Source organism: Calonectris borealis, chromosome 3 (genome assembly GCF_964195595.1).
Source record: "Calonectris borealis chromosome 3, bCalBor7.hap1.2, whole genome shotgun sequence".
Lineage (NCBI taxonomy): Eukaryota > Metazoa > Chordata > Aves > Procellariiformes > Procellariidae > Calonectris > Calonectris borealis.
The window spans coordinates 747776-763509 of NC_134314.1; the positions used below are offsets into that span (position 1 = coordinate 747776).

At 45.1% G+C, this 15734-nt stretch overlaps 1 protein-coding gene across 2 annotated transcripts in view; it reads right to left on the reverse strand.

Moving 5' to 3' along the window:
* DTNB (dystrobrevin beta) overlaps positions 1-15734 on the reverse strand; it is a 216309-nt gene that overhangs the window by 77026 nt on the left and 123549 nt on the right. Inside the window, exons 13-14 of one of the 2 annotated variants that reach the window (XM_075144761.1) lie at positions 14611-14700; positions 8296-8383 (exon numbers count right to left, since the gene is read on the reverse strand). In XM_075144761.1, coding sequence (XP_075000862.1) covers positions 8296-8383; positions 14611-14700 — 178 coding nt within the window. The remainder of the gene's footprint in view (positions 1-8295; positions 8384-14610; positions 14701-15734) is intronic. The other variant, XM_075144762.1, reaches the window with a different exon arrangement.

A 15734-nucleotide genomic window follows, 5' to 3' on the forward strand; every position in this document is an offset into this window, starting at 1 on the left:
CTTTCTCAAGCCTAGGTGATGGCAGGCTGTTTTACCGAGTAGACAGCTTAACGAGCCCTGGTTCATCCTTTGCAGCGATCTCAGGATGCCCTTACTCTTCTGAAAACATCAGATTTCATGGGTGAGAGGAAGTATTACTTGGGGTAAAAGGATTCTGAGAAGCTGGTGGACACGGTGTGGGACCTGTTATTGATCTAAGGGTTTCAAATTAAATTCATATGGGTATCGCATTACCTCTTGTGGGTGCGAGTATTTCAAATGCATCTTCTAAATACGACTATTAGGAGACAATTATAAAGTATGAGGTATCATTCAAATGTACAAATACCATTCTGGGCTTCAGGTTGGACGTTGGTAGGACAGGCCGTACTTCTTTAGTGAATGAACTCCTCTGGAACGCGTGGAAGGAAACTTAACTGTAGTCGCTGCTCTCCTTTCTGCCCAACATTTTATTAACATCAAATTCTTCCTGTCATCGCCTTTGGAAGAGTTTTGGGTATATGGTATAGGATTGCGACGGCAAATGCTATTCTTCTTGTAAATCCCGGGAGACAGAATTCGTGAGAGCATTTGCATGCTACTATTTACTTTGATGAGAGGTACCTGTCCTCTCTGTGAAGTTATATGTGGTCCTTAAAACCTCTGCACTTCAAAGAAAAAAAAAAAACCCAAAACATTCATTTACTAGTCAGCACTCTTACGTTTGCACTCCATCTTACTGGACAGGTATGAACGACTTGTGACTTCCAAGATTTATGACTGTAATTCCTTTCTTTAAAAAGCCTAGCAGGTTCAGCTCCCTACCTGCTCAGCAGCACGGAACACCGGGGACATATCCCCTTTCTCCTCAACTCTTGCGAAGGCTTTCTGCTACAAACAGAGCGCAAAGACCTGGCGGGAGTCAACAGCATAAGATGTAAGGCCTTCAAAATTACTACAAAAAATCTTCCAAACCCCATTTTTGCATGTGCATGAGAAAATGAACAGAGTTTATATTATTTTGTCCTCTGTAGCTTTCCTCCTCTGTAAGGAGTACATATCTCTGGAAGAGAATAGTCCTAACTATTATGGCATACAAGCAATGTGGAGATCTTTTCTTGGCCCTACTGGATGCAGCTCCCAATTTTCTGACAGTAACATAGTATGACCAAACCCCAAAGCATCATAGATCCCTGCAGAAACAACCTGTGGAGTTTATCCAGGGTAAAAGGATTTTGAAGTGTGGTGGAGCCTGAAAAGAAAAAAGACTTTTTGACCGTGAATTGTAACATAGGTCTCTCGTTTCATACCAAACAGCAGCAAGCCCAAAGCTGAAGCTTTTTGAGCTGAGGACTAACATTTTAGAAGTTAAAATGTTAAAAAAAGTTTAAAAGCTAAGCAAACTCTCCAACACAGCTGAAGGTACGATTGCGGTTGTCTTCTGCTTTCCTGGTGCTCAGCAGGAATGCTGAAGCCTCAACAGTTCTGAGAAGATCATCCAAATGGCAAGCCCCATTTTCTTTCAGCAAGAAAATTCATACGAAGATGATCATAAAATCTACTTAAAATCTTTAATATCACATAGGAACAGTAAAACCTTCTAGCACTGTAATTTAGTTTTCCTATGAATAGGCCATTAAACTCGAGAGAGTGCCATGCTGGAACTTCAAGTCACAGAATCGTAGAATATCTCAAGTTGGAAGGGACCCGTAAGGATCATCGAGTCCAACTCCTTGTCGGACTGGTATTTGTAATGAGGAGAATTCACATCTTACCTACAGTATACCTTTTTTGGTATCCTCCAAAAGAGGATTTAATGACAGTGTTCAATCAAGCCCCAAAAAGCCAGTTTGGCAAGCCGTTGCACTCCTCCGTCACTCTGGTTTGGAAGAAACTGTCAAAAACCAGTAAAGCTTGTGTCTCATGGGCATCTTATTCCAGGTTCCTTGGTGCAAGGATCTTATGGTGTCATGGAAAGTCTGAACCAGTACCTCACCTGCCCACCACTGTGGTATCACAGTGTTCTTTATGATCAACAGACAAAGAAGAAGAGGAAACAAATAACAAAAATGGTTCACGTAACTGGCGTATCCAGGAGAAGAAGAAATGATCCAAGAACCAAGCTGCAGATTTATCTTGCAAAGATGTACAACAGGAAATTTGGTTTACTTGTTCTTTCTTTATTTAAAAAATATTTATTAAATAATGCCTAAAGCCTAAAAGAAAAATTAAATGAAGGGAATATTACAAATATTATTTAGATAGTAGGTAGCTTTAATGAGATGAGATGATGACAGGCTTTTAGCAGTGCTTAATGTCGAGGGAAGAAGAGCAACCACACACTGTTTTCAGAAAAGAGCAATGTGGGCAAGAACCTAATTATCGTAACTCATCCACATAACTCAACCTAATTATCCACTCATCCGTAATTGAGTATTATCTCATATTTATTAGGTGCTCGTGCTTTTCCTAGCAGCAAGGCTGCACAGGTCAGCAGAGTCCTGCCAAAAGCGCACGGTCCCTGTGGACCTCTGCTCCTGCCGAGTGCCACAGGCTGCTGCCTGCCATGGTGGGTCACTCTCCATCGGAAGTCATCGGGAAGCAGCAGGCACGTCTGGCTCACAGACCAGATACCGACCTGTGCTTGTAGCAACCAACCTGCAGGAACTCAGGGGGATCTGGGAGTGTGCCAACAGCAGAAAATGGGGGAAAAAAAAGAGCTGAGGCAGAGCAGGTGGGAGAGGAGATGAAGGAGGTACTGGCTTGGAGAAAGGGAGGTCTTGTGTAGGACATTGATAACAGAGGGCCTAGGCTTCCTTTATATATATATGGCCGTATATACATATATTCACCTAAAATACACGTAATCACCCCTTCTCTTAAAAGTATGCAGTCACCTTCTCTGCAGGACTACCTATATTCAAGTAATAGGGCAGTACTGAGGCAGGATCTGATATGTACGTGGAAGGGATTTTGTAAGGGAAAGTAGGCAAGGGGGCTGGGGACACAGGAGACCATTTTCAGCCCCTGCTTTTATCAAAAAGAAGATGCTTGATAGGAGATAGCGGATTATTTCTTACCTCAGACTGATAGTCTGAACAGATCAGCAGAGGGAGACAAACAGATGAAGTTGTGATCTTGAAAGTTGTGATTCAAACGAAGCTTGGCTTGCTCTCCATTAATTTCTTCACTGTATTCATCTAGTCACCTTCTGCTTTTCTCTCTTTTGCTTTCTAGCTAACCGGTCTAGCGGAGCCAGCCAACAGTTATTTTAACGCACAGCACTCTGCTGTGGCCAAACTGGCAGGCCAAGCATAGCCCTGAGCAACTTAAATTCAATAAAGGGGATTTTGTCTTCTGAAGACTGGCTTGAAGAAAACAAGAGCAGCCCAGTCAGAGCTTGTTTGAGCGAACACAGACGAAGCCGCTGTCTAGCAGTGCGTAATTGCACTGTTGCATGCCATCAGCCTCCTGCACTACCGAGCAACTCGCATGTATCAAGTGACAAATGATGCATTCTCCTTTCTTCTCCTCCCTCCCCATCTATTTTTCTTCTTTAAGAAGAAACAGACTTGGATTTCAAGAATTAACTCTGAGATCTGCCTCAAATTATTTTGTCCCAGTAAGACTTCAAGCAAAGGCATTTCCCCTAAAAATGTTAATGGACTGTATTTGCGTTCATATGGTGAGTGCCATTTACTATAGTAACAAGCCTGCAGAAGGCAGTTCTAACATTTTATCTAATCTGAGAAAAAGCAGAAACTGATGGACTGAGTCAGATCCATTGCCACACAGTCCAATGTACAATTTCCAGCAATGACCATGGCCAACTACTTCGAAGAAAAGAGTAAGAAACGTTGCATTGGGCTGTTGTAGTATGAACAGTCTGTATCTGGGATCCTCCTAATTGCTAGCAGTTAGAGCGTGTTAAAAAATAAAGCACATTACATCCGAGAGGTAGGGCTGGAGAGGACATCAAGAAAAAACTTATTCACATCGACCTCTCTCAAGTATTCCCAGCAGATACTGGTCTATCTTGGTTTTAAAATCTCCATTGACAAACAGTCCGTAACTCCTTTATGGTGGTTTGTTTCCATTCTCCACTTTCATTAAGGTCCAGATTCATAGAAAAATATAGGTGGGAAGGACCCTCTGGAGGTTTCCAGTCCATGCGCCGCTCAAAGCAGGCCAATTCACAGCAGGTTGCTCAAGAACTTGTCTAGTTGAGCTCTGAATGTCTCCAAGGAGGATGATTCCAGTTCTTCTCTGGACAACCACTTGGACAACAATATTTGACCAACAGCACGGTGAAGAAGTTTTTCTTAATATATAGTTGGAATTTCCCTTCTGTTGCGTCTTGTCCTTTCACTGTGCACCTCTGTGGTGGGTTGACCTTGACTGGCCGACAGGTCCCCATACGTCTGGCTCATCAGGTAGCCGCAGAAGGCAGTAAGATCCTCCTTTGCCTTCTCTTCTCCATCCTGAACACACCCAGCTCTCTCAGCCTCTCCTCGTACGTCATGTACCACAGCCACCCACCATCTTAGTGGTCTCTGCTGGGCTTGCTCCAAGATGCCCGTGTCTTTCTTGCCCTGTGGAGCCCCAAGGCAGACACAGGACTGCTGATGTGGCCTCACCAGCTCTGAATCGAGGAGGAAAGTCGCTCCCCTCGGCCAGCGACCCTCTCCCCCTGGCTGCACTCTCGCCAGCGGCGGGCTGCTTTGCTGCAAGGGCACACTCCCCACTCCTGCTTTCCACCAGGACGCCCAGGGCCTCTTCTGCAAAGCTGCCTCTAGCCCGTGGGCGCTCGGTGACCCTGTCCCAGAGGCAGGACTGGCACTGGGCTATGCCGAACCTCGTTACAGTTGTCAGCTCATTTCCCCAGCCTGTCAAGGACTCTCAAGGTAATGCCGCGCAGCTGCAGTGACTTACCGACTCCTGTGTTACGTGTCTTAAGAGTTCCTGTACACTTATTTCGAACGGACCTGACTCCTCCAGCTGATCTGCTATAAAGAATACGTTACACGATGCACCTTCAGCAGTAAAGACTGATGCAAACGACTCGTTGGGCTTCTTTGCTGTGGTCTTCACATTCCTGACTACTCTTTTGTACACCTTGGTCACCAAAAGGTCTTCCTGATTCCCTAGTTACATTCCTGCTGTTGGTGGTATTGAAAATCTTTTCACCACAGACTGCAGCATCCCTTGCGAAGTGCTCCTCAAATTCTTTTCCCCTCTCTGAATTTCCTGGTAACATTTAACCAGCCATGTTTATAGGCTTTCTTTTTCTTTCCGTTTGGGCAAGCTCTCCATTTCTTGAATGCCGTCCTTTCCTTGGGACATCGTCCTTAGCTTTCTTATTGACCCGTGAAAGAGTTTTTTGTATGGTTTTGTTTTCTTTTTGAATTTTGACACACAGATTTCCTGCGCTTCCAATACAGGGTTTTTAACGGCCTCCAGGCAGCTTACAGGCCTCCTGCTTTTTGGACTGATCCTTTTAGGATTTTTCCTAATAGTTTCATGTTTACATAGTTCCCTTTCTTGAAACTGAGTACCTGCGCACGGGATTTACTTGGCGTGCTCTCTCCTGCTGTCAAAGCTAAGCTGGGAGGGTTACTACTGCAGACCAGCTGGCAAGCTAGCCCCACGCAAACTCCTCCCGGTGCACCGCCCAGGACCAAACCCAGGAGCGCATCTAAAACTACTTGTTCCAAAAAGCATCACTTACTGCATTCCAAAGTGTTTCTGCATCTCCCTCTGAAAAGGCACTGATTTAGCCTCCGTGTGGGTAGCTGAAATCTCCCACTGTTACTTACCTGTCCTAAATTCGCAGCTTGTCTTATCTCACTTAACATTTCCTGAGCGCTACCACCGTCTCATCAGGGGGTCAGTATTTCTCTTCTACTATTAAGAATTTGGGATTTCGACCCAGAAGGATTCTGCAGTTCTTCTCTTTTCTGTAATGTTTTTATGCTGTTACACTGTGCATTTCCTTTATGTACAATCCCATTCCCTCGCCTGCACGTCCTGCTGTATCATTCCTGTAAAGCTGGTAGCCTGGCCATCATATACTCAGTGAGCATCTTCCTCCTACTGGATCTCTGAGATGTTTATTATCTTGGGGTTTTCAGTTGATATTCCCCATTTTGATTCCATACATGGAATGTATGGAATGAAAAAATTGTTCCTTTTTTTTTGGTTTTGAATTTCCCAGCCTCTAATTTACTCCTGTCTCTCTGTTTTAATGTTATACGAAGAGTATTAAAACAAGTGACTGTGGCTGACAAATCTCAGCTATTCCATTTCCCACAAACAGCGACCCTCAGAAGCGAGCCCGCAGGCACGGCACGCCGTCCCAGAGCTCAGCAGGATGCTCCTCCACCAAGCTGCAATGGCCAACTTGGACACCAGTCACACAAAGTGCTGGCTAGGGAAGGGGATCTCCTGTTGGCAAGAAATAATTAGAACCTGCCATGAAGCAGAGCACTTTAAACTCGGATTCCTTCGTAATACGAAAAATATATGCACTTCAGCTCATTAGTATTTCTGGACTGTGAATAAGCAGTGGACCCAGTAAACAACCTTTAGATTCCTTGCTGCTAAGCTTCGGTCGCAATGGAAACACACTATTATCGCTCTTACATCCTTCCTCTACCACACTTCAATCCCTGGCAGCGCTTTGACATCTACCCGACGATGTATTATTTGGGTGAAAAGAAAGCAGTAATTTGTCACAGGTCTTTGAAAAGTCTCAGTAAACTCTAAATGCTGCTTTCTTCAGAGCCAAATAAGTTGCTTCATTTTTGACCTCTTTCAGAACTATGAAGTACAAAGAAACAGGCTGAGGTGATTTACAGATTTTTAAATGATCAGGTTCTTTCAGAACCAATACTGTGACTCTTTAGTTTTCGTAATACTTCTTTATTACTGCCAGAAAAGGTCAAGTCATGAGTAAGAATTCTTCTACCATCTTCCAGAGTGAAACTGATGCAGCACTCACTGTCTCAACAACTTTAATTTTATGTGAAGTTTACATAGAAATCCCCTCCTTTTCCACCTAAACCAGAAAGTTTGCACTATATTGCTTTAATATTTCAACATGAATGGTGAACTGAATGACTTCAGAAATGCAACCATACTGTTTGACAGAGATAATGGGAACTGATAGTTAAAAACATTTAAAAAGCATAATTCTTTTTTGTTAAAGGGAAATACCTGGTCACATCCATATGACAAAGTCAGATTATCGGCTGAACACACACTGAAGGAAATTACGAGGAGGCATAAGCCTACCTTGCTGGAAGGGACTTGAAAGTATTTATACGACAAATAGGTAATGAAAAGGTGAATGAGGACGCTGACGGTAAGATGCTTCTCTAGCCACGCTAAGTGGCAGGACACACGCCCTGCCATAGTGGTAAATGCTTAGGAGAGGTCATTGCTACTGCTGGAGGCTGCGGAAGACAAGGGCTATAGCTGAAATGGTGTATGGATAACAATGTGTTTTGCAAGAGCGATCGTTAGAGCAGCGATGAGGTGCAGCCTGTGCAAGCTGCTCCAGCAGGCCCGAGGACGCGCTCTTGGACTGACAGAACGGGTGGCCAGGTTTCTGAGCACGCGCTAAGCTTCTAAGCAGCACACTTGGTGGAAATGCCGTCAAATGGCAGCCGTACTTCGAGGGAGGTCCGCTGCCGCTCAGTAACGTGGAAGATTGTTCCTGCAAACACTGCTCTCCCTCCGTACGGATAAACCAGCAAAGACAGGGATCTCCCCATCCAGCTAGACTGCATTATGCTATGGAATTTCAGTAAATTCTTAATTGCCGTGATCTCCTACAGCAATTTTCTGTTAAAGAAGTAGTTATTTTTACCGATTTAAAATTGGTTGGGTGTTTCCTTTAGTTTCTTCTATTATAAGAGGCTGCAAACACAAAAAGTATCTTCCTTCCTCTCTCGCAGGCTCCTTCCCTCTGGAATAAATATATTCCGTAACGTTTGTTCCATGATTTGTTTTCCTCAGGTATCTATGTATTTACCTCTTCTCTAGACTAAGTAGACTAATCTGCTTATTCTCGTCTCTCCTCTGACCTAATTTCTAATAATTTGTGGTGGTGTTTCCCATTTCCCTGCTCTTCCCCCGCTGCCTGAGAACGCAGTATTCCTGCTGAAAACGAGGAAAGCGTACTGCTCTTTCGCATCACCTGAATAAACAAAACATGACAATTTCACGCAGCTATTAGCATTAAGCTACTAATTAGACTCTGAAAAACACCTTCCATATTCCACGGTCGGCGAAGAGGGATGAATATTCACTTACTGCATTTCCAGCTTCGGCAGCCAGCCGGGCGGCGTATCTGGCAATCAGCCTGTGCTCCTCGTCCAGCCTGCCGGGGCTGTCCAGGACACTGCGGGAAAAGCCAAAACACCCCGTCAATATCCGCCGCCTCTAGGTATTACTCATACCGGGGGATGACAGAGAAAAGGATGTATTATTGCAAAGAGACGGTGATGGGGAATAGAAGAGTCACGCTGGAAATAATCTAGATCATCCCCTCTTTCATTCCGCTTCCGAAGGGGGGACTGCTCTCAAGACTTCCTGCCTACTAGCATTTTCCGCAGGATTCACATATTCCAGTTTTAAATGATTAAAATAATTTGTTTTCAACAATTCATAAATACATATCATTAAGAACAAATTTAATTTGTTTCCGAGGAGCTTTTCTGCAAACCCTTTTGGTTTACTCAAGGTAAAAAGGGGCCAATAGCTGAAGGACGAAGGAGAAAAGCTTTGTCCTCAGGAGACGCAGTTACGATGACAAGTGTCAAAGCCAGGATGATTTCCAGGAGGAAGAGCGGGGGGAACCACGCTGCCCTGAGACGAACGGACTCTGTCACTGAACAACATCGACTTAAATGCAAACAGCACTCCGTAAGTCACCCTGCCTTACACCTGACCCACCCCCACCTTCCAAGACCCAAACGGACAACGAGGTAATGTGAGACTTGGTCCTTCACACCTCAGCTGGCAGAGGATGAAACAGTTCCAGCTGCCTCGCATCGCCTCACCAGACAGGCTGCAGCTGGCTTGGAAATGTTGCTGAAAGAGGTATTAAAAAATATTTCCAATAATCATCAGCCACAGCGCCAGCACCACGAGGTGACAGAAGAAAGGGACACTGAATTTCGAAGCAGGAAAAGCAGAGACAGCAAATGGGACAGATCCCCAGGAGTAGGAAGCGAGAGGCAGCACCTGGATCCTCACATTTAACACGAGCATCGTGCCCCCTGTGCGTGTTAATCATTAACGTGATTAATCCAGCCTGGTAACCCGTTAGTGCCTGGAGTGCTGAATCAGTTTCCCTTATCCACAAATAATTGCCCTTTTAACTATAAACACACGGGGGCACAAACGGTAATTTTCAGGTTGTGTTAACTGAAACCAGTCAAGAGCTATCAGCAGCTCAGTGTCGGTGGCACGGTGGCCTGGCCACAAAGAATCAGCAGGGGAAGCCTAATGGAAGAGCAACTTTTTAAGTCAGCATCCAACCGAACTATTCAGGGGTTGCTTGGTGTCTTCCTGCTGCACTCAGATTTCTCGTCACAGCCTCCCTTTAAAAGGGAAGGCACTGAATTGGTTACATAAAGCAAGCCATGATTAACTGAAAACAACCAGGGCTGGGGTGGGAATGAGCAACGTGCTCCACGCTGCAACACAGCCCTCCCAACGCCATCCGCGACGTTGCGTGCGGGTTCACCAAGAGCGCGCTGGCTGCCGTACGTAACACGGCGCTGCAGGGAAGGCGCTTACAGGGCAATCCAGGAGCAGGATCACGCCACGGACAGCAGCAAAGAAAAAGTCACGTAGCTAGTGCAGAGCAAAAGTTTCTTTTAGTCCACAGTACCACTTCACAAGACAATTTACATTTCTTTAAGCTTAATTTCACAGATTTATGTTTACATTATTTAAACTTCACAGATTTATGTTTACTGTATTTAAAGAACCAAATCTACATTGCATACATTACGTTTATTTAAAAATGTAGATTTAATTTCTTTTTTTAACGCCAAATTTAACAACTTGATCTCTTTTAAGACTCTGGAAGTCTGCCAGATGATGTGTTCGAGATGGCATAGAAACGCTGGACTGAATTTACTAGACGTACGCCTACAGTTTACACAGAGGGGTCTACGATGAGTATCACTTGCACTATTATACCTCTGCGTTTGCCTGCTGGATTAAGACCTGAAGATATTCAACTAAACAGTGCAAAGGAAGGAGCTGGCGACAGGTGAGCTCACCCAGTGGGAAAACACATTTAACAGAAGAAAAACCAGAGTCTTACTCTAGGCTTGATGGACTTCTCGCACGCCTTCATGCTAATTCATCTTCTGATTTTATTTTTGTTGAAGGAGAACAATCCTTCCCATCCCGCTTTCTGAATTTGATATTGTTGTTGTTTAGCTTTCCTCTGTAATTTTGTCCGTACAAGTTTTTTTCTGCTTTTACAGGAATGCAGATCATTCCACCCCTTCTACCCTGCCCATAATCTGGTCTCTCCTCATACCTCTCCCAGCTCCTGGAACTATCACCTCTTCTTATCTAAGAGAATTGGAAAATAGTTATTGACAATTTCTTACTTTTTTGAAGAAAACCTGTAATTTAAAGAAAAAAAATTCTTTTGCATTTGCTTTTAGAAATGTTTTACAGATGGAGAGGAAGTGGAGTTCAAGTACATCTCCTGGCCCTCCCGTGTATTCTTTAATATAAAACAGTTTGAACAAATCAACCACTACTGCAACCTACGGCTCTGTCGGATTAACAGAGAGGGCATTAAACACAGCCTACAAAATACCACGGAATTCTTTACATCGCTTCACGAAGGAACACTCACTTCTTGGTAGTTTTAACCTCTGTGGAGACATTGCAGAGGATTCCCACCCTGAAGCCCCTTTGGGACAGCAGCACCGCAAACTGCGACCCTTCCCCTGCCGAAACGGGTCCATCGGTTCCCAGCGCTGCCTGTGCGGAGAGGTCCGGGAGCACAAACTAGAGGACGGCAGGAAAGGTGGCCCAGGGGAAGAATAAGCCTGGCTTAAGCCCAGAGCTCAGAAGGGAGGAGGGTGGTGAGAGTTCAGAGATTTTGGAAAGGCAACATTACAGATTCCCCTACCTTAGGAAGACTCTGCCAGGTGGTTTGGTCTGTTCTGACGACGTGCTCCCCGCGCAGCACCCGTTAGTCGGTGCGTGAGCTCTCCCCTTCTCCCCCGGCAGACGCGGGTCACGGCTGCGCAGGGCGAGGCGGGCGGAAGGGGCTGGCTGGGGGTGTCCGACAGCCCAGCGTCGCCTCGGGACGGCCCGGCTCTGCCGCGGGGGCACCGAGGCAGCGAGACAGAGCCAAAGCGGGCGGTGCCGCGGGACTCCAGCAGCCCGAGGGGAGGCAGGGAGGGGGAAGCGGTGCTGATTTTTGGGTGGCAGTGGGAATGTTTGAGACAAGGTGATAAAGGCACAAGGAAGCATTGCTTCCGCAGAACACACAAATCCTGTGGCCAGCTGTCTTCTGCAGAAATGCAGAATACATAATACATACAAATAATGACCCTCCAGGTAGGGCTACTTGGTCTTTCTGGTGAAAAGCGGAGCTGAAATAGAGGCTTCATGGGGACTGGGGAAAAGCAGGCTTGCTGAATGGTGTGGAAGGCAAGTTATGAATGAGGCTGAGCTTAAGAAATATGTAACAAACAACTGGCCAAGTAATAAAGCACAACTCACCAGCTCCATGCGCTTTCTAACTGTAAACAGTATAACTTGCTGCTCTCTGCAGCTGTCTTTGCCTGCAGCACATCCTTTAGGGTGGGAATTTTCTATTGTTTCTTTGAAAAGCACTTAACCAATTTGGCTTGCTACCGCAATAATACAGTAGGTAAAAAGAAGAGAAATATATTAATTGTAAGATAAATGAAGTCCACTGAGCCCTGTTTGCTACATTCCCTATGTAGCTTGGATGGACTTCTTGGTTGGAGGACATCAGTGAATTAAATAATTTTTAAGATGATGAAAAACCTCAGGGGTCCAGCTAGCCATGGCTTAAAGGCTCTCAAAGTTTGGCTGAAAGACATGAAAAGATGCTGGGCAATAAAAAGCAAAGGTAAGTATACACAAAATCAGTGACTGGAAGTGGAAGAAAGCTAAATTCAAATTTGAAGTCGGGCTCTTTTTTAGAAGAGTCAGCACAATTAATTACTGGGACAGATTGTCGATGAAACGAGTGGCTTCCCCATCACGGTGTTCTCTGAAAGCTACATCTTCAGAGAAACAAGGTATTAGGTTCAGCACATGGATGAGTAGGGGTAATGGTTTTAAACTAAAAGAGGGTGGATTCAGACTAGCTATGAGGAAGAAATTCTTTACTGTGAGGGTGGTGAAACCCTGGCAGAGGTTGCCCAGAGAGGTGGCAGATGCCCCATCCCTGGGAACATTCAAGGTCAGGCTGGGGCTCTGAGCAACCTGGTCTGGTTGAAGATGTCCCTGCCCATGGCAGGGGGTTGGACTGGATGGTCTTTAATGGTCCCTTCCCACCCAAACCATTCCGTGATTTGATGAATAGGGTAGAATAGGATAGGATGACAGGGTAAGACAGGAAAGGATAGGACAGGATAGAATAGGATAGGGTAGGGTAGGATAGGACTGAACCGAACAGACCAGACCAGACTATTTCAGTTGGAAGGGACGTACAAACAATCACCCAGCCCAACCGACCGATCGCTTCAGGGCTGACCAAAAGTTAAAGCATATTATTAAGGGCATTGTCCAAATGCCTCTTAAATGTCCAAATGCCTCTTAAATGTCCAAATGCCTGGACACTGGTGTGAGACTGGTGTGAGACGACAGAGAAGATGCTCCAACGGTCTCTTCTGGTCCTGAAGGCTATGCTGCCCTGCCAGGAGAGGGGCCGTGAGGAGCATAAGAACAGCAGCTTGTACCTTGCCTCCAACGGCAGCCAAGAGCAGATGCAAACAGGAGAACAGAGGAGAGAAAGCAAGTGATGGTTATTACAGGAAACGCTGTCCGCAAGCGAGATTTACTGTTATCTCAATCGGGCAGGAGCAGAGACGGTCTGCGAGGGCTGGCTGGAGCTCACGCAGGATCTCCACACAGCCTGCCAAAAGCAGACAGATATACTGTTATATGAGAGTTTTGGGGGGTGAGGGGTGAAGATCAAAAGAAGTGACAATGGAGCACAGATTTCGTCAGTCTTTCATGCTGACTTGGAAGACACTCCCATGCACAATGAAACTAGGATTTAAATTATTTTCTTTGCGTTTGGCTCCTTCTAGGAGTACGCGGTTACTCTGGTAACAGTACCAGGTGATTTTTTTTTAAATTTAAAGACCTAAAAGGCTGAGAACCTCTACTCCAACCGGTTGTAACATGGCAGCTCTGAGCTACATACAGTATTTCAATCTGTCATATACTCCTCAAGATGCACTCCTCTGTATCTCAAAATCCTATGACTACAGTAATTGAGGGAAGGCGAGAGCCTGAAATTCCTTGGTTTTTATTTTCTTGTGGACAATATTATGGGCTTTCAGTTCATAGCAGGTGATAGCAGACAACAGTGATTCACTACCAAGGAAGAAACCTGACTTCCCCCAGAGATCTAGACAGCCAGAATGCACTTCATCGATACAGCAGGGAGTACAAATTTCTGCGTGACGGAGTGATGCAATGGGACTCTAAAAATACTCAGAGGATGACAACATGGATAGAGCAAGGCCTTTACATATAGCCTCCAGATCACTAAACCTCCTTTTCCTTTCCAGCACAGCTCTGGCTCTGTAAAGGCATAATTTAATTAGGTCCAAAAGTGGAATACGGAAAAGCTCCTGGCTATGTCCTGCGATGAAACGGGAGAGCTGCGTTTTGGGGCTTTAGGGTAAAATTTCTCTACGTAGACACAGACATGAAATATAAACGTGCACAAACACTAAAGCTGAGATAAAAGAAATTAATTCTTCAAAGCATTAACATTTTTTGGAAAGGCACAGAAAGAACAGTCATATTGAGCAGGTCATGTTAATGGGACTGAAAGAGCTTGCTTGTTTAGCCCAGGTAACAAAGCTGGTGACAGGATGGGACATCTGTCTGCGCCTGCGTTTGGGGTGCAGAAGTAAAAGCAATAAGGAGAAAGAAGAACAGTCAGAGTTAGAGGACAATGTTGGCACGAGAACTAATAGGTATGAGCCAGCTGTGAAAAAATGTAAAGGTGGAAATTAGACAGTTTCCTACTGGTGAAAGACGAGATTCCAGAGTGGTCATGGAGAGCAAAATTATCTAACCCGTTTGGAACGATGTTAATCCGTTCATGTAAGGGATTCTGTAACACAGTGAAGGCAATAGGGTGGGACTGGACACAAACTGATCCCTTCCCATCTGAAGTTTTCCCCTGTGCATACTTGTGCCTGCACGCGTGCCTACATATTTGTGTATTTTCAGAAGATTTCGGAGAATACTAAATCCATTTCTCTCTATTTGCCGGCGGAGGCCGAATACCTTTGATTGGAATATCACTCCCCAGAGGAAGCAGCGTTACTGAGCCCGTCCCTGCTCCAGGAACGCTCTCCTAACACTAACCGTGCACCACTCTGCAGCCGGGTCACATAGGTGGCTATCAGTGCGTGCTCGTCAGCTAATCGGCTGGCAGTATCCAGGCTGCACTGTAACCTAGGAGCAATGAAGGCAAAAGAGAGCAAACAAAACAGAACATAAATACAAAGCAAATAATTAATGAATGTTAACGAAACAAACAGTTAAAAATTAAAACAAACAGTAAGTAATTTAAAATGTAAATACGTTTCCGCAAGTCACATGAAAAGGATACCTTCTGCAGTTAAAGATTAAAGCACAGATTAGAGAAACGTTTGGGTACCTAAATATGCAACGAATACAGCCGTGGAGCTTCCCGGAGCCTGCCGTCACTCTGGGAGAGCGGGACCGCCCCAAGCAAGACGACCCAGAGCACCAGGCCGTGACACTTCCACCAGGGTCCGCTGGGAACGGGCTGCTGAGCACAACCAGAGCCGCCGAGGCTGGGGCGACGGGAGCCTCCAGCTGGACAGAACTTACCCTTCCGCTGTCAAACAGCTCCAAAACCAGCCCAAACCACACCGGGTTGCAGTTTTATTGCTACGGCTAAAATCAGAACTGAAAGCATCCCGTCCCTTCACTTTCTCTCATAATAATAAATGAAAACATGAGGAAAGTGATAAAAACCTAAATAATTAGTGGTTGGTATCAACAGAACTACCCTCTAACAGGGATTCATTAAATGATGTTGTATTTTTTTTGTTTTGAGGACTCATAAAAATAAAGCTACTATAGGCTTGAATATTTCTATGAATAGAGATTGAATGCAAGAAATATTTGTCAGAAGTAATCCCACATAAATAACTATTTGTCTATATGGTCCAATTAAAACATGGCGGTTTCTACCATGCTTGCAACAGCAGCATCTCAAAAACCCTGAGAGAACACAGCAAAATGCTTCTTTTTTTATCCCAGGCATGGCACACACAGGCAGCAACATCATCTCCAACCCAAAAGAGCGATACACCCACTCTGCTATGCCAGATTTCCTCCACATGTGAAGCTTTGCCCACAGGACTCCAGTCTGCTCTTCCACCACATGGAATGGTGCTCGTGTGGAGAAAGCCCCACTCTCTACTGGGAGATGAAAAGTCCCGTGCAGATATGAGATC